Raw genomic sequence first — 22,854 nt, forward strand, 5'->3', positions numbered from 1 at the left:
TTTCGTCAAATTTTCGATTTTCGTCAATTTTCGAATTTCGTCAAATTTTCGAATTTCGTTAAATTTTCAAATTTCGTCAAATTATCGATTTTCGTCAAATTTTCGATTTTCGTTAAATTTTCGATTTTCGTTAAATTTTCGATTTTCGTTAAATTTTCGATTTTGGTCAAATTTTCGATTTTCGTTAAATTTTCGATTTTCGTCAAATTTTCGATTTTCGATTTCCGTCAAATTTTCGATTTTCATTAAATTTTCGATTTTCGTCAAATTTTCCATTTTCGTCAAATTTTCGAATTTCGTCAAATTTTCGAATTTCGTCAAATATTCATTATTTCGTCAAATTTCCGAATTTCGTTCTAAAAAGCACTTCTAAAAAGACTGATAGTCTATGAAGTACAATTTCTAAAATGAATGATATCGCTCTCGCTTTCAGCTTCGTTACGCAAAAATTTAACTTTACACCCAATTAGTTCAAACAAGCTGGCTTAGTTTTTCTCATCATCTGCCAAATAATTTTTACCAAAAAAAATTTGACTGGAAACAACCAAAATTTTATCAAAAAAATCTGCGTCGCATGTGGCAGATAAATTTTCTTGCTGGTCTGTTCCTGAACATCTGCCACTTTGCCACGCAGACTTTTTTGGTAAAATTTTTGTTGTTCAAACTGATCAAACTGAATTGTTAGTAACGAACCCCTCAAAACTGAAATTTTAATTATTTTTTTCCCGATGATACCACTCCATATCAATGGTATAATATGAAGGTACTCAACACACCCGAACATTTTACCCCATTTTATACAATGCGCGTTACAGATGATCGCGCACAGTATATACCAGACCACATATGTGCATACATTTCGAATCACCTGTTGTTTGGCGCACGTTAATATTACCTGCAACGAAACGTCTTAAGATCCTCATTTTCTGAACAAAAAACGCGTAAGGAACTCAGTCATAATTTCGATCTCGTAACCAGAACATCACAAAAAATTGTTTATTTCATCCAAAAACGATAACGCTCGATATTGTTTATCAATTTGTGTGTTACCTTGTTCGATTATATCGTTTGTGTTTTTGCTTACATTACACTCATGAGCTATTCTTGTATCGAGAGAGATAACTTTTTTTTATTCCTTCTAGAATATGACTCACACACTTTCTTCAAAATCCAAATGTAATCGTGTGAGGTGAATTAGTAGCGACAGTTTTTTTGTTGTTTACTTTGTGCATTTTGTTGATAAAATTGAAACGAATTTACTTTTATGGTCAGATCTATCTGCGAGGAATTCGTTAGTGGCTTGGAATATTACTTGTGTGTTAAACAACGTGCGAGAGGAGAGGTGTGTTACTCTTATGACTAATCACAAGTTTCATTAGTCACACTAAATATTCATTCAATAGCAATTCCTTGATTAATCGTCCAATCGATTGTTTAGTTGTCTTTTAAAGATCGTTGAAAAGACTGTGACCGGTTCGGTGTATTAGTTTTACACATCGGCTCGTAAATGTGTAGACAGAAGTGTAAATAGACCATAAATCCTGAGTGCATTGACCCATAAAGCAAATCCAGACAAGAACATTTCCCATAAAAATACCCACGACACTTGAGAATGAAATACATGATTCAACCAGTGCGATAGCACATCACTGCAGCACTATATTGATTTCATCATAAATTTTATTGATATTGAATTTGAAGCGCATTAACATTGCAACTGATAAATAAATTCACACCAGCCACACGCACACTCACATTCACGACAAACATATTTTAATCCGGAATGAGTAATCAAATGTTCGGCTTTGATACGATGCATGGTAAGAGTAATTTGTCCATCGGTTCGTTGGCTGAAATCAAATTCATTATCACATCAGTTGTGGCACCACAATCGACGAGTAAATTCGCGACGCTAATCAAGAACGCCAATGATTCGGAAACGTTTAACACGAGCCTGGAGAACAAGACGATTTTCGCGAAGAATGACTTCAACAACATTAACCTGTCTGTAGATGCAACCATTGACTCAAAGTGTGATATCGCCAATGGGAACAACACGTCTGTATCAGAAGATGATCATTCCGCTGATCCGCCAATGGATATATCTAACGACTCGTACACCAATTTAAAGGGATCCGTGACAAGTTCGACACCTGTGAAAGCTACAGACGATAGTGGGGTGCAAGCATACACACTTAATCTACACACACCACCAGAAGATGCATCGTTCATTGATGCTGACTTCGAAGTAATTCATCGAGACGAAGTCAACTCACCGCTGGCTACTAATATTCTCAACGAATCAGATGATGAAACACTGAAACATGACAACTGCAATAATAACATTGAGGGTACGACTCCAAACGATTTCTTGTTTAAGAAACCGCTACAATCCACTCTGCGTCGGCATAAAAAACTATTGAAAGAGCAAGGAGTTCTGCGATTCTTCACCTACCGTCGGAGAAAAAAGTCACGACTTCAGTACGAGCAACGATCCACCAAATCGGAGGTCGACTACAGTTCAGACTCAAGTCGTAGTGTATCACCGATGTCCAAATGCCACGAGCTGGGATGCACACCGTTACTAGTTGCCGAAAATATCCGACGATTCAATGAGAATGGTGACATGGAATGGGGTGATGATTTCGACTTTTCATACATTTGCGAACCATCCACGTCGGATGCAGAAAATGATGATGACCAACCGGATGCCAATTTGTATTCGTCAAACATTTCCACATTCCGATTTCAACCGGCTTGTGTGCCAACATTTCGAATAACCGCACCCGAAGATGTTGTGTCACGCAATTCTAAGAAGGCGTTAAGACGATCCCTTAGTAATCCGAATCGGATGATTGATTTGTTTGACAAAAATGCTGACACGAACTATGAAGATTTTGTGAAAGCTGTCGTCCGCTTAGAGGGAACGACCAGTCACTGTGCGTCAGTTCGCAATTTGGATACGTTATCTGTAAGTTTCTTTCCACTTTAATTTATCCCAATTGAAAACAGTTTATTTGCGTCGTTTTGGTTTTGTTTATTCCGTTCCGTCATGCCAGTTTATATAATGTGCATCGGAATATTATGTACAATCAGAGGTCAGTACACACTCAGAAAATCATTCGAAGACATTTTGTTCTATACGTTACGTACCTAAGAAGTATATTAACAGTGCTAGCTCAGTTAATGTGTGAGATGACAGCGAAATGTTTTTTTTTTGTATTTTTGTATAAAACTAGTCCCCACTGGACTCTCTAGACTCACTAGACTAGAAATGGTTATATGCTTACCAAGTGAAGAAATAGGAAATTCTGACAAGAGCGAAGCAAGAGCTGCAATTCGCTCGACTTGGAATATCCTATTTCTCCCCGAGGCGAAGACATAATCTTTCATATGTCAAACGGACAATTTAAAGGGACAATAATAAAGTGAAATTTAAAAAAAAAACGTGTATCCACGAAACAAACACATCAATTTGTTTCACCATTTTCAAAACCAGAACAAAGTGACAGTTGCAAAGTGGAAAAACTCTTATTCACCCCATGGAAGAAACCAAGGTAAATATAGTGACGAGGTAATGCCAGTTGTGCGGTGGCACGAAAGTTCAATACAAACGCCATCTCATCCCTTCGTTGAAAGCAAAAAATGGAATATAAAGTCGGGCCATCTGTTGTGAGATAGCGAAAATATTTTTGTGAAATACAAGTAAATCGTAGTCAACCATTAAAAAAAAGATGTCATTGGCATCGAACTTATGTGCTAGACCGCGCGTCTGAATGGCATTACCTCCTCACTATATTTACTTTGGAAGAAACAAGAGTCAAGAAAATAAACATTTTCTCACCTGAATTGTCAACAAAACGCCATCTTGTCACTGCATGTGAGTCGAGAAAGTATGGTCACGCCGCATGGAAGAAAAAGAAAAAAATTTGTTAGAGGCGAGGGAGGCCGAGGACGAGTTGAATGTCCGGAAAATCAAAAATTTTCGAGAATTTATTCAAGTAGTCACGGATTTAGACCGGTGTAACATTGTTACGTAACGTGAATTAAAAGCTTTTCTAACTTTTTTTTGCCAGACATACCCTTTCAACGAAAATTTTTATTTTCATAAGTGCCGCGCCGTCATTCTTTTTCTCTCAGTGTACACTAAAACTGACTAATAAAATGACTTTTGCGTATGTCATGGAATGGGAATGTTTTTTTTGTCTTGTTCGTTTCAATTCCAACTTGATTGTTTGTATGATATGAATCGTAACATTAAATGTTATGTTCGGTTTTGGTTGATTTAGCCGATGATGATGATGTGATGAAGAGAAATTGACTTGACTCGCATTAATTTGTGGTGCTCGTTGTGTGATTATTTGTTTGTTTCGGTCTCTATTTTTGCATGGCTGCATGAAACGTTACAAAATGTTGGTGACCTTAAATCAGTTAAGAAGAGAGTGTCAATTGTTCATTGTTGCCAGTATTCGAAACCAATTGACTGAATTGTCTTTTCGCTATTTTTGTTTTTGTCATGGAGGCAGCAATTGTTGCTGGAAAACCGTTTAATGTTTGAAAGGAGGATGGCTAATTGCATTGTTATGTGGTTTAATTTCCCTTTGTTTAAAAAAAAATGATGGAGTCGAAACACTGAACGACTACGGTATTTCAATCAATAAAAATTCCATTCAAAGAAGTCGTAAAAGGCAAGAGGGTATTTTTCGGCCTAAAAGTGCCACGAAGGACGAATCCAGCCTAGCTCCTTCACAAACAACAGTGTCACTGTAAATTCGAGGGGTCCCATTCTGAACGCAACAGATGAAGAATCCATCGTTTCTTTTAGTGACGCATACTTTTCATATTCTCTTTTAAACTCTTATGTAACTGCTGTATGTTCAAGACAATGAAGTACAAGATTTGATATCTCAATCTCTTGAAAATACTTAGATCAAATGAAGTAATCCGATGGTAAAGCTATTGATACGCTTCCCGGATGTGAAGGGTTAAGGATTTCTTAAGCATCTGTAGTCCGGAACAGAGTTTGATTTGTTCTGTAAAAAAGTTATATTTGAAGCCTGAGACGTCGACCGTAAATGCTTCTATTGCGTCAAACAATCATAGAACGGTAATCATAGAACCACCGCATTCCCTTGGAAGGGCTGACATCTGGGGTTTAAGAAAATGTCAGGATTCAGCACATTCCAAGTTAATGCGAGCGACGCCTCAATATATGTAAATACACTCTGAGTAAAGTTAGGTGCTAATTGATATCTCGCCTAAATGTATGTCAGACAAATAAAAACAAATTCATCGTATTTGGGGTACGTCATAGGAGTCATTTAGTGTGTACACCATTGCAGTCACCAGACACACTGCAACTACCCACTTTGAAGCTTCGGTGAACTTTAGGACGTTACCAATGCGATAAAATCGCTGTCAAAATTCCATGTGGAATTGTCTGACACGGCAGTCGAACCCGGATCATTTTGATGATCGTCCCGTCCGTGGGATAAATATATGTAGCAACTTCACAGCAGATTTAGTTCTAGACGTTATAGAAAGGACCAATACAAATCCAAGCCTTGTGAGACCAACCAAAATTAGACAATTTTCACTGCAATCAATGAGAAAACATTCATGAATTATTCATAGAAGTATGACCAGAGCAGTTAATGTGTATTGGAAACAATATAACAAGTAGCTACATCTAATAATAATGAAGTAGCTCCCACAGCCCCGTTTTGTATAAATTTTATTTGTCATTTACGTTTCGTCTAGCAAAATCAAACACAAACTTGTTTACCTCACCGACATATATTTATGAAATCCGTCATTTTTCCTCCGTCTTCGCACACTTTCTTTTTCGGCACTGCCAGCATCGTATTCAATTGTTATTGTTGTATACCTAGCGTCATATTTAACAGACGTTTAACCATAACAATAATTAAAATTTTGCTTACATCCATACCGAGAGTAGACTATAGTTACACTCGACAACACTGGAATATCATTATGACAAAATGAATAATGTGCAATGTGCTCGTTGCTCGTTTGTGTTGTTTCTTACTTTTTTTATTGAAAGTTTGACGATGGATTTGCTCAACTATACGTTTTTGTATAATTAACTAGGTGTACCTACTACCAAAGCCGATTATTGTTTCAACAAAATTCATGTGTGTCGTTCCGACTTTTTACGGTCGAAACCCATTTTGTAAATTAAATTGAATTTTTAAAATTCATTACACGAATGTGTAACGCAATATTGAACATGAAGTTGTGTGTTGCAGGTGGGACATTATGATTGTGGAGTAGAAACGTAGGCAAATAGTAAGTTTACCGAATTGTGTTCAATTGGGTTAGTTAGCTGCGTATATTGCAGCTCCGATTCAAATTGTACCATGTATGTCATCAACCTTGTGCATTTCGTTCGTCAAATATAAATGTTTCCGGCGTTCGTCATTTTACATGCTTCGGATTTCCTTAGGGTCGAAAATGGCTTATTACACACCTAGGTGTTGTGAAATCACAGAATGTAAAGTCCATCACATAACTCTGTTTTTGTGTAGTTTGTGACCTCGGCTTCGCCTCGGAATAAACAAACTTCCTACTTTCCAACTTTTTATACCTTGTCATGTAATAGTAGGTAAAAGTGTGTTTGAGAGTGTGATAAAGTTGTTTGTTGTTTCTAATTAATGAATAGGTTCCAAGGTCATTTCGAAATGTCAAATTTCATCCACAGAAGGCAACTTAACCTCAACTTTCAGGTTTAACGAAAATTTTAACGAAAACGGAAACGGCTTTCGTGTTGTCAAAGTTCGGGTTTACAGTTATTTGGAACAAACCTATTACATAGCAGCATCCAATGTATTCTGGATTACTGTCTGCCCCATGAGAAAGGTGACTACCACGTATAATCTTCATCATGCTATGGATCATTTTCGCAGAGGGCAAATTTCGCATGGGGCAGGTAGTTACATATTACATATCCCTACATCAACTCAAATCAGCCGAAAAAGTGTTCGAAACGATTTTATCTATCGATAATGTTTCCTTTAATACAAGAATATCGATTTCTTATACCGTGTCATTAATGCATTTATGGTAATACCTGTAATTGCACATCCGACACTCAGTGAGTTGTTCGTCTAACAAAAAAATCGTTTCGAGACAATTAACCCATGGCTGAAATTTGGTTTGGATTTTTTTTTTCGATAACGAGATAGTCTTTTGTCCGCATTCACAAGAAAGAGGTGGGTATGAAAGGTAGAGCGTAATTACACAGTCATATAATTTTAGTGCTCTGTTCTGGTTCTCATAGAATTTCGATAAGTTCCATAAAATTGGGAGACAAATTTTCTATATTCACCAGATGTATGGCAGACAAATGTTTGGGATTTACCTGTAGTTCAGTAATATAAACTATAGTTTTGTCAAATATTCATAGTTCGTGCCTATTCTAGTTGAGAATGATTGGACGGTTCTTGCAGTCGCATACATTTTGCCCTACCATTTGTATAGATTTACAATCGTTAGCTTCTGTGTGGACATGATTTTTTCTGGTGGCATTTTAAATCAAAGCAGCCTTCCCCAGGCAGGTAATTCCTCTGTAGGTCACTTTTTACGTATGATTTGACAAAGGTTAATTACTCTGCCGTTTTGTTAGCATCTGCTTCTGAAATTTACATAACTCTAAATTGCAATTAGAGACCGTTCAGTTCAGCCTTCGTACAATCTTCATAGATGTGAGTAACTGGAGACCTCATCCCACGTTCCTTTTTTTAATCTTTAGAGCAAATAGAGTAATCGGAACCAATTGCGAACAGGATCACCCTGTTTATTGTAGAAAACTCATTTCGTGTTGATCGACCTCAATAACATTGAGTGATTGTGGTGTCTTCATTTCAACAAGGAAAATCCAAGGAACAGATGAACACACCCTTCACTTAAAAAACAATTCATTGACGTTGTAAGTTGTAATCCTTTTCGTCCATTTAGTTTCCCTTTTTATGTAAATTTACTCGTTCTCGTTATATCGCTAATGGTCAATGGTTAATGAGTTTTTGTTTCTCGTTTAATAACATGATGCACACATGTTTTTTCTTACTTAATCAAGACAGCACTCGTATCTTCTGCTCCAGTTTATTAACCCATAAACTTCATTCAATAGTTCTTTTCACCAGATCGTATTGTTGTGAACTATGTCTTATGAAGGCATGCCACTTAAAACTCGTTGCATTCGAATCGAAAAAACGAAGAGAGACAAAAGAATTCAAATACGCACGTGAGGTTTTCTGCTTCTCTTTCTCTTTTTCCATTCATGTCATCGAAATTATTTGGTTCGTTTGAAATGGGGGTATGCTAAATCAATTGAACTTATTGAAGATAATACAATGAAAAATGCGGGGCATACAAAAAACGCTGAAATTTGAATCCATCCGATTTGGTGTGTGGATCCTTTTCTTGTCTAATTGCGGTTGTAGTTGTTTGTCTGTTTCATTTTTGAATCGAACTTTCTACCCTTTGCTAAATGTTCGAATTGACACAACTGCATTCAGGTAAAAGAAAGGATCATAGATCAAGGTAGAAGGTAAAAATTGTGGGACACTTTTTTGGTTTGCAGCTCGTTTACCTCATGGAAAAGTAACTGTAGGTGGACATAGCGACGCGAAATAGACCTAATTTTGTTACACTGTCAAACTTGACAGAAACTGCAGTATGGCTAATAGAATTTTATTAGTGGGAAGTGCTTGTCGACGACGTGTGCAAAAAGCTTCTCCCTTCACAATTTTTGGAAAGACTCTGCTTCAGAACTTCTTATTCGGAATTTTTGCCTCTTAAGAATTTAAAGACATTTTTTAGAATATTATTCCTCGGGGAAATCAATGGTTCAAAAATAATGGACTCTTTGCCGGGCCTTGGACTCTTTTCTGCACTACGAAGGTTCTATGGGAGAAAATCGTAAATGGTATTTCAGGGTAATTGGGTAATTAATGTGTTTGTCGTATCCATTATCGCAAAAAATTCACTGAACTTATTAAAGCATACCAAATTGTAGCACTATTTCAGTTCAGTTGTAACGTACTGAAATGCAGTTTGAGTTGCCGATAGCCGCCATGTTTTTTTTCTGAAATATGGCTTAAAAAAGAAAAATGGCGAGCGGCATTACCTTCTTATACTGGCACTTTAGGTGCCAGCTGGCAACGCTATTAGCAAACGTCCACTATCTGTCAAAAACATATCAAAAGCTAAAGTACCAACACAACTGTGCTAAAAACGGCTAAAAATGACATCAATGTAGACATAGCACTGCTTCTAGCATTAACATAGAAAATATTTGGAAGCTGATGGTATCAAAAAAGGCTCTGCATTTCTTTCGTACAGACAAGAGTCATGTTTTCTTCTTGGGAGTTAAAACACCCAACACTTGCATGTACAGTGTACATTGTACACACACGCAAATCTGGGAGGCTTTTTTCCGTCTGACATTCGGTTGTTAATGCTAGAAGCCGTGCTGTAGATCAACACTATCCAATCCGGATCAACATAATATATTTCAATTGAAGCCATACAACTGGTTCTAGATCTAAAATTATCAATGAACGGCAGACAGACAAAACGAGAACCAAAAAATCGACTGCAATGCAACAAAATAAGTTTTTTTTTGTCTCGGAAATAAGTAAGTAAATAAATCCATACACCAGTACAGTACCCACCATATCATCATCGTTCAATTGCTGTGCATATTACTTATACATTCTCTACATAATATACAATGAATAGACAGGGAACACCAACATAATCTCTCTCCATTTGTTTCGTGTATTGTACGTTTCGGTTATTATTTCTATTGCAGTTCGAAGCAACAAAGCTTGAATGAATTTCAGTTTGATTCAAGCATTCGTGTGTGCCGTACCGAACGATTTCGTAGTTTGCCTCTACATTCATAACATTTACGTTCTGTTGTGCGGCGGATTCATTCAAAGTTCGGAACGATTAACCATTTTGGTTGTTGATTTATTGATAACAATTCAAAAAAAAAACAAATTTTCGGTTGGATAATGTTGGTGGAATTGTATGTTGTGATAATTTGCAATTGTTCTGTCAAATAAAAACTGTTTACGTTACGTCATCGCTTGGAAATTTGTTCGTTTGACTGGTGCCGAGGTCATTATTGCCGATCGAGCCGAAAGCGAGTGAAACAATTGCACCAGTCGAAATAACAAATTTGCAAGCAACGACACGGTAAACGGTAAACAAGCGAGTGATCTGCTATGTGCCGCGTTTCGCACAAAATAATGCGAACCAACAAGTGAATTATTTACCTTCAACGACATCTAAATAAATAATCAGATCAAATAGCCACGATCGTAGCACCACATAGGCAGAGTCACGCTCTCGCTTGTTAGTTTGTTTAAGTGATATCAAATTACATGAAATGCACAGTTTAAGACGGTCGACGGTCGACCGTATTATAAAAATGATGGAAAATTTCTGAATTGATTCAAAGTCAAACCATTTGTTGATTCTCTGATTTCAAGACGCGTATTTTGCGGTTAATTGTTGGTTTGTTAAACAAGGTTCTGTGTAATTAGTGTGCTTTGTCGGATGTGTACTTATCGATGTTATGTAGCATATCCGCTCTCATTAATACCGATACACCTCTTTCGGCAAAAAGGCTTCGTTTAATTGAGGTCGGTAAATGTTTGATCATTTTGCTGTTATGAAGATTTTCCGGAGAAGCTGGGACACCGTTAGTAACTGTCTTCTGTTCATTCCATCCATGAACTTCGCGATATAAGCGGCGGCTTTTATGCCACAGTCAGCGGCTCTCAGTTATCTTTTGCTATAAATCATGAAACTGAAACAGTGTGCCGCCGTACAATAAATTTCGCAGTGGTGAAGTGAACCATTTGCTCTTTTAGATACCAACTGAAGGACAAAAATCGACTGTTCGTTCCGCTTCAGCATCTACTCTCTCAATGATTTTAATTCGAAAACTTCCTCAGCGACATCGTCATAGAGTAAGGAATTTGTTCTCGTATTATTCGTTTGTCAAGGGAGTTGCCATTGATCAACAGTGGGTTTTAATTTTTTAGCCCCGTACGAAGTACTGGGGGCTTATAAGATTAATATGCCGTTTGTAACACGTCGAATTGGAAGCAGACAGTAAGGGCAAAGCATTTGGTTATGTTCATAGACTACGAATCCGCAATAAAAAAAATGTCCGTCCGTCCGTCCGTCCGTCCGTCCGTCCGTCCGTCCATCCGTCCGTCCGTCCGTCCGTCCGTCCGTCCGTCCGTCCGTCCATCCGTCCGTCCGTCCGTCCGTCCGTCCGTCCGTCCGTCCGTGACCCCTCTAGCTTGAGTAAATCACAACCTTTTTTCAAAATTCTTTTTTTCCCCGATTGGTATCGACAAAAGTAAGGTCAAGTTCGAAAATGGGCATGGTAGGGTCGGGCCTTCCAGAGCTAGGGCCCTATAGGTGTTTTTCAGTCTTTCGACGATATCTACCGAAATACGCACGCAATGGCTGCTTGTGATATATCAAATGAAAGGTATTGACGAGTAGAACAAAGTTGCTGAACATTGTTTTTAGGTAAGATGCAACGTGGGCTTGTTGGGAGGGCTCAAAGGTCGGTACTCGGCCCTAAGTGTTTTTTGCACATAAATCGAGTAAATCTCATCCGATTTTGCTAGTTTTTGTTTCATTTGAGAGATAATTGAATGCCGAATAGAATGAAAATTCTTTTTTCCCTGATTGGTATCGACAAAAGTAAGGTCAAGTTCGAAAATGGGCATGGTAGGGCCCTATAGGTGTTTTTCAGTCTTTCGACGATATCTACCGAAATTCGCACGCAATAGCTGCTTGTGATATATCAAATGAAAGGTATTGACGAGTAGAACAAAGTTGCTGAACATTGTTTTTGGGTAAGATGCAACGTGGGTTTGTTGGGAGGGCTCAAAGGTCGTTACTCGGCCCTAAGTGTTTTTTGCACATAAATCGAGTAAATCTCATCCGATTTTGCTAGTTTTAGTTTTTTATGGAAGGTAATTGAATACCGAAAAGAAAGTGGCGAAAAAAGTTTCAAATTTGGGCCCTTGGACTAAGGCCGCTACTCGGCCCTAAGTGTTTTTTGCACATAAATCGAGTAAATCTCATCCGATTTTGCTAGTTTTTGTTTCATTTGAGAGATAATTGAATGACGAATAGAATGATGGCAAAAAAAGTTTCAAATTTGGGCCCTTGCACTAAGGCCGCTACTCGGCCCTAAGTGCTTTTTGCACATAAATCGAGTAAATCTCAACCGATTTTGCTTGTTTTTGTTTCATTTGAGAGATAATTGAATACCCAATAGAAAGTTGGCAAAAAATTTTGGGTTTCTAAAATAATGTCGTAAATTGTTGGTTTTATTTGAGAGGTACTTCGTACGGGCTTTCGTAATTGCGCTCTGCGCAATTTTAAAAATGAACACTTTCAGTAAATTTGACCATGCCCAACTTGACTTGCATTTTGGTAACAGACGCATTAGAGGGTTGTAGACGTATTAGGGTTCCGGGCGTATTACGGCTACGGACGTATTATGGTTACGGACGAAATAGGATTACGGGTCGTACGGGGCTAAGTCGCAGCAAACGCTCCGACTGTTCTGATGCCTTGTTAATTTTTACAAGTTGGCACACATGCACTGAGACGCTAAACCCTCTGAAAACCCGTTATTCCACTTACATAATGAACACATACTAAGCGAGCTTGCCTAACCTCATCTATTGCAATTTCATGCTCCTACAAAAATCTATTTCGCAGCGTTTGCTGTAACAGTATGCACTCTTCTTAGATGTGACCGCTATTCAGATTCAATTCAATACTATGCAGTTGCCGCGTTTCGAATTCCGCGTTTCAGTGGCTGAAGCCATTGGTCAGTGCTGACATGAGGTTCGGAGGGAACAGTGCGCAACACTGACGAATGCCACCGTCAAACGCACACTCTAGTGCATTATGTCGTAATGTTGATGGACCTGTTCCTTTTTCATAGCATTTTGACCATTGTGAACAACATAACGCCAATTTGTATCAGAATGTTGGCCACCATTTTTTTTGACATTTGGACCATTATTCAATTCAGTATTCATTGAAATTTCGTCAAGTTAACAAGTGTTTTAAAGAATTTCTTGGATTTTTTTTGAATCATTTCGTATTTGTGCAAAATTCAATTGATCGTTTGGAAGAACCAGTTTGGAAGCAGTGCCAGTATCGCAGAGGACTTTAAGCGTAAACGTTTCGTTTTCATATTATTCATTGAATTTGAGAGAATTGGGAGGTCCTGAGGTGAGGACGCTTTATAAAGTACAAGCAAATCTAAGTTGATTTTCACGGTCACACAAAATTGTTCAGATTGATCATTTGCTCAGATCTTACGCTGCGTGACTGGTCAGATAAATCCCAATTTACTCCTTACGGTAACCAATTTGGTGTTCGTCTTTATCGAAATGATTTCCATCATTGATCTACTATTCATTTGCGGGGAGCTGATCTCCGTTTCCGAATTTCTCAACTTTTTTAGCGAGCTGATGTCCGTCCCCAAACTTCTCATCATTTTCTGGGAGACCATGAAAGTCGTCAATGTTCTGTACGTTTTTTGCAAAACGACCACCGTCATCGAAATGCTGTACATTTGTGGCGAGAAAATTGCGGTCACCGATTTTCTCAATTCTTTCTACGAAATGCTTTCGGTCTCGGAATTTCTACACTTGTACGGCGAAATGCATTCCGTTTCCGATGTCCTCGGCATTTTCGGTGATGTGATATCTGTCGCCAATATTCTAACCTTTTTCGGCGACCTCATGTCGATCACCGAATTCTGTAACTTGTTCAACCAATTGATGTCAGCCAGATCACAATGGTGTTTTGCTAAGATGATTTCGGACTTTGGATGTTTTAGCGCAATTTCCGGCAACGGAATTCTCTGCATTTTCGTCGAGTTTGTTTCCACAATCGATTTTCGAACATTTGTTGTTGACCTTGCCGCAAACTTTCTGTCTGTTTTCGGTGAAGAGTTTTCTGTTACCGATCTGTTGAACATTTTTAGCGAGACAATTCTTTGAAATCTTAAAACCGGGAAACAGACGAGCGATCGATTTTTTTTCTGACGTCGACAAACGTATCTTTTACGGGATGTCTGCTTTCGATGCATCTGAATCTGCAAGGAGTGTGATGTCACTTCTGCATAAATGTATGAAGGAATGACTCCAAGCAGATCGGTTATGTATTGAAAAGCGGGGTCCTGGATATACGAATGTCGATGTCAAGTCAGTATTTTGTTCGCTCGTTTGCTCCATTGTCAAAACGTTGTTGACCGGATTTGATTTTTCATTTTTATTCCCTTATTACAGACTGACCAGTCAAACCAGCCCACCTCAATTTTTCTTATCAATGTTAATCCCATCAAAATTTATTTTTGCTTGTATGTCTTCTGTTGACTTGTCCATTTTATTAAAGAAGAATAGCATGGATGTCGACTCAGACTCGCCGTGCATACAATTTTTGTTTTGCATTGAAACACAATTTGCTATTCTTTTCCTGTGTTCGCAGCACAATTTTATTTGTTTTCCGTTTTACCTTCACAGCATTAACGAAATGCTGTTTAAAGTGCAAATACATTAGTTGCCATGAATACAGCAAAGCGATTCAGCTGAGGCGTGTGTTTTAAAGGCAAATTTTATTTAAAAAAAAAAAAAAAAAAACTCAAAAATCTGATCGAACAAACGAACAGTTTTGTTACTCGACAAACATTTAACTTGAATTTTGGATTGTTGAGGCGGTTAAACATCGAATCTAATCTACAGTGTTTCGATCGTTTCCAATGATCATCACTTTTCGCAAAATCGATTTCCATTTGGATTTTAGAATGTAAAGGACGTGAGGAAGGTATGGTAAAATTGCCTAGCCTAACCTAACCTAAAAACCAGCGATAATTAAAACATCAAGCGATTTCAATCCATTTTAGTCTCTTCATTCCAAATTCCACATAGTTATTCACCAGCATTACCACAAATGAAAGTACTGCAACACTCAATTTGTGTTAATTTATCTTTCCATGGCACACAATTTGTATTGGCAATAATTCGTTTGGCTTATCATCCATTAATGGATCATGAGCAATTTTAACCATCAATTAAATTGTAGTTGGTCGTTGTTGGTAGGCCTGCATAAAACCGTTCTTCCACGAACCTAATCGCACTATTAGCGAAATTAGAAGTGCGTATCTGATCGACTCACTTCCAATTTTTTCGATATACATTTATCGACACTCACTATCATTCAGGCCAGGGCTTGCAGGCATTTGTTTTATTGTGAGCGTTAAAGCGTGTACAAAACAACAACACCTGAGATGTAAATGAAACGTACGCGATTAAATCAAAATTACTGTGCAATTCAGCCAAAATGTTTAGCTCTCTTTCTCCGCGATTATACGTTTCATTGAAATGAAAAAAAAAAAAACAATTTGAGTTGTTGAAGCTCATTGCATAGAGGCTCGGTTTCATTTCGTGCTGCTAGTTTCGATATATGTATTTCAATTAAGAAACCACTTAAGCAATTATCGCAATTGCTGGTTTTAATTAACTTTTCGGGATGATGAAATTTTGGCGGTTTAATTGAAATGCGAAGGGATTTGCCAATGGATTTTTTTTGTGACGGGTTGTGTGTGTTGTTAGTCAATTCGAATCAATTTGTTGGAATGGAATTTTTCTTGCGATTATGTCGCATTGGTAACGTTCTAAAATTCAATCTAGCTTCATAATTAGGGTAATAGATCATTTTCATTATACGGTACTTGTCAACATAACCCCACTTAATTTTTCGTCAAGTAGTCCTTAACCTTAATCAATAGACGCTAACTGCGTTCAATTAACTGATTTTTATATGAAAATCGTTCGTTCAATTCATTCGATATTTTTCGACACGTCTGACAGTTGGGATCGTGTCTGACGTTTACAAGGTCATGAAAATGATCTATTGCAACGATCGTTTGATGAAACACAAATACCACAAAATTGTGTATATATATGACCAGGGACCTCGCCAGGGACTTTGTGAAATTTTGCGAAAAACCAAAAATGAAATTTTCCGAAGTTTAACGAAATTTTGCGAAAGTTAACGAAATTTTGAAGAATTTAACCAAAATTTGCAAAATTTGAAGATTTTTGCGAAATTTTACAAAAATCTGAGGAATTTAAACGAAACTTTGCGAAGAATCACAAAATCCTAATTTCATACATTTCGCAAATAATAGGGCGTGCATATGTCCAGGCGCGTTAGGAAGTCACGTTAAGCCGGTGGTGTAGACTGCACTTTTTATTGGCCGTAAAAGGCTGTTAGTGACGTCTATAAACAAATAAAACTTTTCTGCATTTTGACTGGGTAGATGCTATTATCTCAGTAGTCTCTTAGCTCTCACCTTTTAAATTGATAAAATTATCCGGCAGTTTTCGGTCCATACAAATGTTTAAAAGTTAGTTCATTTCGTGGCACTTGAGATACGATCATACTTGTTTCACTTTCTATCACTGTTACGCCAAGTGGGACATATATCTACTACCTTCTCAATACTGTACTGTAACTGACGAGATAGTGTGTCGTGGTCTATTTTTTTGGAATTACAATTTACTCGGAATAACACTCTACACAATTCTCTCATTAGCAATCGTCAATCGCATTTCGTTGATGGTCTTCTTTTGCAATAAATCATTAAATCAATAAATTTATAGAAACATACAAACCCGAACGTCGTGTCACAGCGAATCAATGGTAAACTTTAATCAAACAATTACTAGAGATGTTGCGTAGGGCAGTTTCATTTACCGTTTCCATTCAATTAAAAACCATTACGAACGCGCTGTTGAGAACGAGCTGTTCATAATTTAATAAATTTTTCCAGTTTGTCAATCAAAAAATTTAATCGTCGACTTGTCGGACTGACTGCAGGGAAATAATAATAAAAAAATCACAAAACAGACAACTGCGTTCGTTAAAATAACTGTGACATAACTGCTATGGATTGATGGAAATCCATGATAGAGAGATAGGAGACCGTAATGAATTAAAACTTCAATTTCTTCAGTCCTCAATTATTATTTATGGATTTTCATCGTACACACACACTAACTGTTACACAAAAATGTACGAGACGTTTTTGTTGTCGTATTTTGTATGCCATCAAACATGTTTCAACTGTTTGTGATCATTATATTGTATTCACAAAATACATACTTGAAAGTCATGGGAGAATATTTTTATTCAATTTGAACGAAATGACTTTTTTTTCCTTCTTATTTCTAATTTGGATGTGTGGCACAGAGGAAAATCCGGTCGTCTCTCTCACATTTTTAAGCGAAAGTAACCTACTAGTAACTATCGGACTAGATGGCTCAGTGGTTACGTACTAACCTTCCACCAAAATTATCCGGGTTCGATTCCAGTGTCAGACAATTCCACATTCAATTTTTCTAGCGATTATATCACATTGGTAGGGTCCTAAAGTGTTCACTCAAGCTTCATAATTTAAGTAGTTGCAGTGTTTAGTAGCTGCAACGATGTTCACACTGAATGACTCGTATGACGCAACCCAAATATGTTGAATTTGAGTGCAAATGTCTGTCTAGCCTACACTAAGGCGAGAAATCAATTAAATTTCCTCAAAGAGTATTTACATACTTCGAGGCGTGATTCGGAAGTCACGTTAAGCCGGTGGTCCAGACTGCACTTGTTATTGGCCGTAAAAGGCCGTTAGTGAGGTCTCTAAACGAACAAATCAAATAGTCAGTCGTTGACTCCAAGTACATTAAGATATGTCAGATAAGCTTAGAAGTCCTTATAGTCCTTATAGTCCTTATAGTCCTTATAGTCATGCATATTATCGTTATTACCATTAACTAAGATGGAACTGCGGTAAAACTTATGTCTTTAAAGCACCGGGAAGACCCTATTGAGGGTGGGTCCAGATACTAAGAATATCTCAGTCAGCTTACGTTATAGATAAACCAAGTTCCTTTCAAAGGATATTTAGTGTCAAACGTAGAACGAAATTAATGAATTCGATTTTTTCAGTCATACTTACGAATTTTCCGTTGTGACTTTTGCAACTCTACGACGTAGAGGGATTTACATAAGGCCAAGTCTCGTTAGAATCATCTTAAAATAGACGTGAATCCGCGGTCTACCCTTATTATCGCTGCGTATACATGGATTAATTTCCCAGATTAAGTGGCCTTGGCTAACATTCTAGCCTACATTTGTGCGTTTCGTTTTTTTTTATTTTCGATGAAATCTTTTCCATCAGAATCCTTTTTGAAAAATGTACGACTGCACTAACGACCACGACTGTGACACAGTGTGTTAGCTTTTAATAAAACTGAAATTTGGCTGCTAGCTCTGAGAAAAGTCACAACGTGACGATGCACACATTGAATGACTCGTATGAATCCATGTACATATGCCTAGCCTACATTTGGGCGAGATATCAATTAGGATTTAGCTTTGCTCAGAGAGTATTTGCCTACTTTGAGGCGTCGTTCTGAAAACTTATTAAGCCGGTGGTCCAGACTACACTATAAAGGCTGCTATTGAGGTCGCAAATCAAATCAAACTGTTAGCTCTGAATATCAAAAAAATAGAAATATTTTCTGAAACAACCCTACGTAGTTACGCTCGCAAATATGAGGTATGCTAGCTCTTTTAACCACCACAATAACAGGTTCATTTGTCTTTCAGTTCCGACTTTTCTACTCATAAATTTCCAGCCAAGACATTAAGATCAACTTGATAGACCAACCTAACATTAATCCTCCAAATTTTTCTCTGTGATTCTATTACCATCTATATTACCATCACCATCCCGTCTCCAGATAAAGATTGTTCAGTTTCGGTTTGTCTGCTCCATGTTATGATGCGCATTCATGCCAAACGTATAGAAAAGAGAAACAACAACAAAAACTCGTAAGACACACTAATTAAGAACTTTAATTGAAATTTTATCTGTAACTGTTCGAACAATCAAAATTTTATTTAATTTAATTCTCGTAAGTGGAAACGTATAATTTGAACACAAAAATAAAAATAAAAATTTCTTTCGTTTCAATTCGTTCTTATCAACCGATTGTAGTGTTCTGTTATTTATTTATAAAAACCCCGTTGATGACTCATTCAATTAAACAAACGCTCGTTGGCTTAAGTTATGCCATTTTGGTTTCACATCGCTTATAGAGTTAAGTGCCCATTCCACTTAAAAAAAGTACGCCGTGAGAGAGCCGTTAGAGCGCCGTGAGAGAGCAAACTGTCAAATAAACAAAGAAAAATTGAAAAAATTCAATTTTGTCTCTCACACGGAGTACTTTTTTTGTAAGAGGAAACTAAGCATTAAATAAAATGTTTCGGCACTGGCTGGTGCTTTCAATTTTTATTCAAGTGGCTAAAAATGTGTGTTAGAGAACCGGAAACATATGCTACGCGCCTTTCTGTTACTTTACATTTTGTATTCGTAGATCGCGTTTATGCAAATTTTTTTGTATTTATTAAATAAAAATCCATTCATCGGTCTCTGCCTAAATCATTGTAAAGAAGGAAAAAAAATTCTGCTAATTTCAGTGTCGATTTAGCACCAAAATATTTGTAAAATGGTTCTATGAAAGTGTGACTTGATGTTCAATTTAAATAAAAAGTGAAATGAACAAATATTTAAATGTTAAGATCATTAATCAAACCACTTGGATCGAGTTCATCATTCAAAATACCCACAACAATGCTGGTCACATCGCACGATGTTAATTTTGTTATGGGATTCATCAAGGAAGATGAAATCTTTGTCAACGATAACAATGTAAGAAATTGTCAGATTTTCATTATTTAATTAAGATGTGTGTCTGTGTGTGTGTGTGTGTGTGTGTGTATGGAACCTGTTCAATCCGTTAGGCTTTATAGTTGAATATTAGTAGGTTGTTCTGAGCAATACAGAAAATGATTCGTTATCAAGTGGGAATAGAGTTGCAAAACGAGCTGCAGACGAGTTTTACTTTGCATTTGTTTATTATGATTCCTTAGCGATTAAGCACAATAGGATAAGCGCACCAATCGTCGGACAAGAATGAGTCCTCGGGCACCTGGTGTTTTTCATTGATAAACAGTTTTTTGAAGTAGAGAACAATAGTTGTTCGAGACGACTCATTCTATTCCGAGGATTGGTGCGCTTGCCCTACAAATCCTAACAACGATGTCCAGTTTCTAAAAGGCAAATGTAGAGAGCAAAAGAGAATAAGCAATCCAATCAAACAAAGGCATTTGCCTTTCAGGAGTGAGTTTGCGACGATCATTTAAGGCCAGTTCATACTCGCATACATTTTTGCGATATATGCGACCATGAACTGGCCAGATGATAGTATTTGCCTTACGACAGAGAAATTTCCCGTTATTTGCACTTTCCTTTTAGCTTGTCATTTGACCTTTCTATCTGTCTCTTTCGTGCTCATTCTCACATTCGGTCTTTACGCTCCGTATGGTGCACTAGGTGCACTACTTCATTACGTAATATCGGTCGATCAATTGAAAATTTGAGTTTACTGTCGCAGTCTCTTGATCAAAGTTTTAAGACCTTTATCTGTAAGATGTCACTCAAGTTAGACCTCCCTCAAGGAATGGTTTAGGTTAAGCTGCTTACGCCTACACAGCCCAACACGAATTTTGTTTTTCAGAGTTGGGAGTACACATCTTATTAGCCAGTTAGCACCTAACTAGTGAAACCACAGAGGCTACGGTTTTAGTGTCACATGACAAAAGACATCTAAAGATAAAATTTTTCTTTCTGTTGGAAATTTGACCGACCTGTAGGACACGTCAAGCCTTTCACTAAACATTTTATTTTTGAATTTAGTTTGTAATGAAACAACTTCATTTTGAGATCAATACTTATATCTTTTCTATAAGTGGGCCTTCCTTTGGGCTCATGCAATAATGACGTCTACATTTTTCAGTGCTGCCAGTAGATTCAAATCATCAATAGATCGAGAAAGATGTATTTTAAGAAGTGAAAGATGTGTTTTATCCCATTTATCAGTGGGTATATTTAGGGGGTAGAACACACACACTTCCTAAAATGCATTTGTCTCTGCCTGTTTATGATTTTAATCTACTGGCACTGAAAAATGTGGTCGTCAATATTGCATGACTCTCGGTTCAGAGTGATATCATTATTAGTCAAATTAGTTAAGAATTTTTAATCAAATGAGCATATCTGATTGCTAATGCGGCTTGAACAAGAACTCGTAAATATGCGGCGTAAGTTCCGATCGCACTCTAGTAAGTTCAGAATTATCATTCCTAAAAAAGATAGAAAAGATTTTTTTTGTCTTAAACTATTTTCCGAACTAAATGCAATGTCTAAAACGTAAGATACCGGTCGCGTAATGTGCGTTAATGAAAAGTCATTTTTATTTGAATTGGACATGTTTACCGCACTCACATTCCATTATATCATTACGATTATTACCGAAAATTGACCGAAGGGTTAGCGGTCACATTTGCACAGTTGGATTCGAATGGTGGTCCGTATTTACCTTACAGGTGGTAACTGAATTTCCCATTCGAACAAATGAAATTTTAATTTCAAATTCTGAAATTGTTATCCAATCATCGCTGAACCAAAAAAAAAAAAAAACTGGCCCAGCAATGGCAATGCAATAATGGGTGACGTTTTGATATTTATAGAAATAAAAATGGAATTTCTGCATGAGAGATTTCACTGGTAACGGAACGTTGATCCGCTGTGACGAGTATTTGGTTTCCAGGCGTTAAGTCGGTGTAAATAATAATTACGAATGCGCGATTTGCAATGCTTACATATTTGTAATGTTTGAATGCTTAGCAAAGCAGAACTATACTTCGGTTGGAATGGCAATGTGCAATGTGTTTTTTGTTGTTTTTCCGCTGCTGGATGTGTTTTATGGGAATTTTTGATTTAATAAAAGAAATGCGGGCTCTCTGTATCGATTGTTATTCTGCGGTTTTGTGCCGCTTCATTATGGATTTTGCTTTGTGTTCCTCATTCTTTCGTAGAAAACTTAAGGTTTTGCTACGAAAAGAGGGAATTTGGGAGAATATTTTTGTATCTTTGGAAACAGCCTGTGAATCGGGGACTACCACAGAACTGGTAATGCCACCGTCCCACTCCCAGTGCGAAAATGTCTGTTTTAAGACCGCACAGCGTTCATTTTTCACATAAATAAATTATGATGTTACTCGTAGCTACAGTCTAGACTGTAGAGATTGGACTGTTGTTTCTTGTTTAGGATTCCCTAATCCGTTCGATCCTACATGGTTTGGGAGACAATTGTCTTTTTGTCTAAAAAAAAGTTGGGCGATACGTTTTGAAGGAGCAGGGAGTTGCAGGAGTTAGGGCTCGGAACAGATCAGATCAATCTGAATTTTTTTCAGATTGATCTGAAATTTACCCGATCTGAATCTGATCCGAAAATTTTGATCTGATCTGGTTCTGATCTGAAATCTGAAGACTCGAATCTGATCTGATCTGATCCAATCTGAATGATCTGAAGCAATCTGAAGTCCCAAGAAATATTTTTGATTTTATTTGTTCCTGTGCACTCGCGGAGCCCAGCAGGTCAAGATTTTCTAATAATCAGATTGATCCGAAAATTTCCAAATTGAAATTTTCAGTTCTGTCATCAGATCTGCTTCCAATTTTCAGATTTCAGATCAGATCAGATCGAGCCGCCAGAGATCTGGATCTAAATCTGAAATTTTCAGATCGCCTTTTTTCAGATTCAGATCAGATCAGAACGATCTGTTTCGAGCCCTAGCAGGAGTGGA

General features: G+C 37.3%; 1 protein-coding gene and 1 long non-coding RNA gene across 3 annotated transcripts in view; one reads left to right on the forward strand and one right to left on the reverse strand.

Annotated features, from left to right (window-relative positions):
• The window catches only part of LOC119074435 (regulator of G-protein signaling loco), a 48,960-nt gene that overhangs the window by 16,749 nt on the left and 9,357 nt on the right, over window positions 1–22,854 (forward strand). Inside the window, exon 1 of one of the 2 annotated variants that reach the window (XM_037180564.1) lies at window positions 1,482–2,971. The exons of the other annotated variant lie outside the window; for it this stretch is intronic. Within the exon in view, the coding sequence (XP_037036459.1) occupies window positions 1,784–2,971 (1,188 nt within the window). The 5' untranslated portion in view covers window positions 1,482–1,783. Of the gene's footprint in view, window positions 1–1,481; window positions 2,972–22,854 lie in introns of those variants that run through there. 2 annotated transcript variants of the gene reach the window in all.
• LOC119074441 lies at window positions 1,755–6,122 on the reverse strand. The gene is made up of 3 exons (XR_005087196.1): window positions 5,951–6,122; window positions 5,786–5,887; window positions 1,755–1,850 (listed from the first exon to the last, which is right to left on the reverse strand). It is a non-coding gene; the product is annotated as an uncharacterized LOC119074441 (long non-coding RNA).

Source organism: Bradysia coprophila, unplaced genomic scaffold (genome assembly GCF_014529535.1).
Source record: "Bradysia coprophila strain Holo2 unplaced genomic scaffold, BU_Bcop_v1 contig_151, whole genome shotgun sequence".
NCBI classification, from domain to species: domain Eukaryota; kingdom Metazoa; phylum Arthropoda; class Insecta; order Diptera; family Sciaridae; genus Bradysia; species Bradysia coprophila.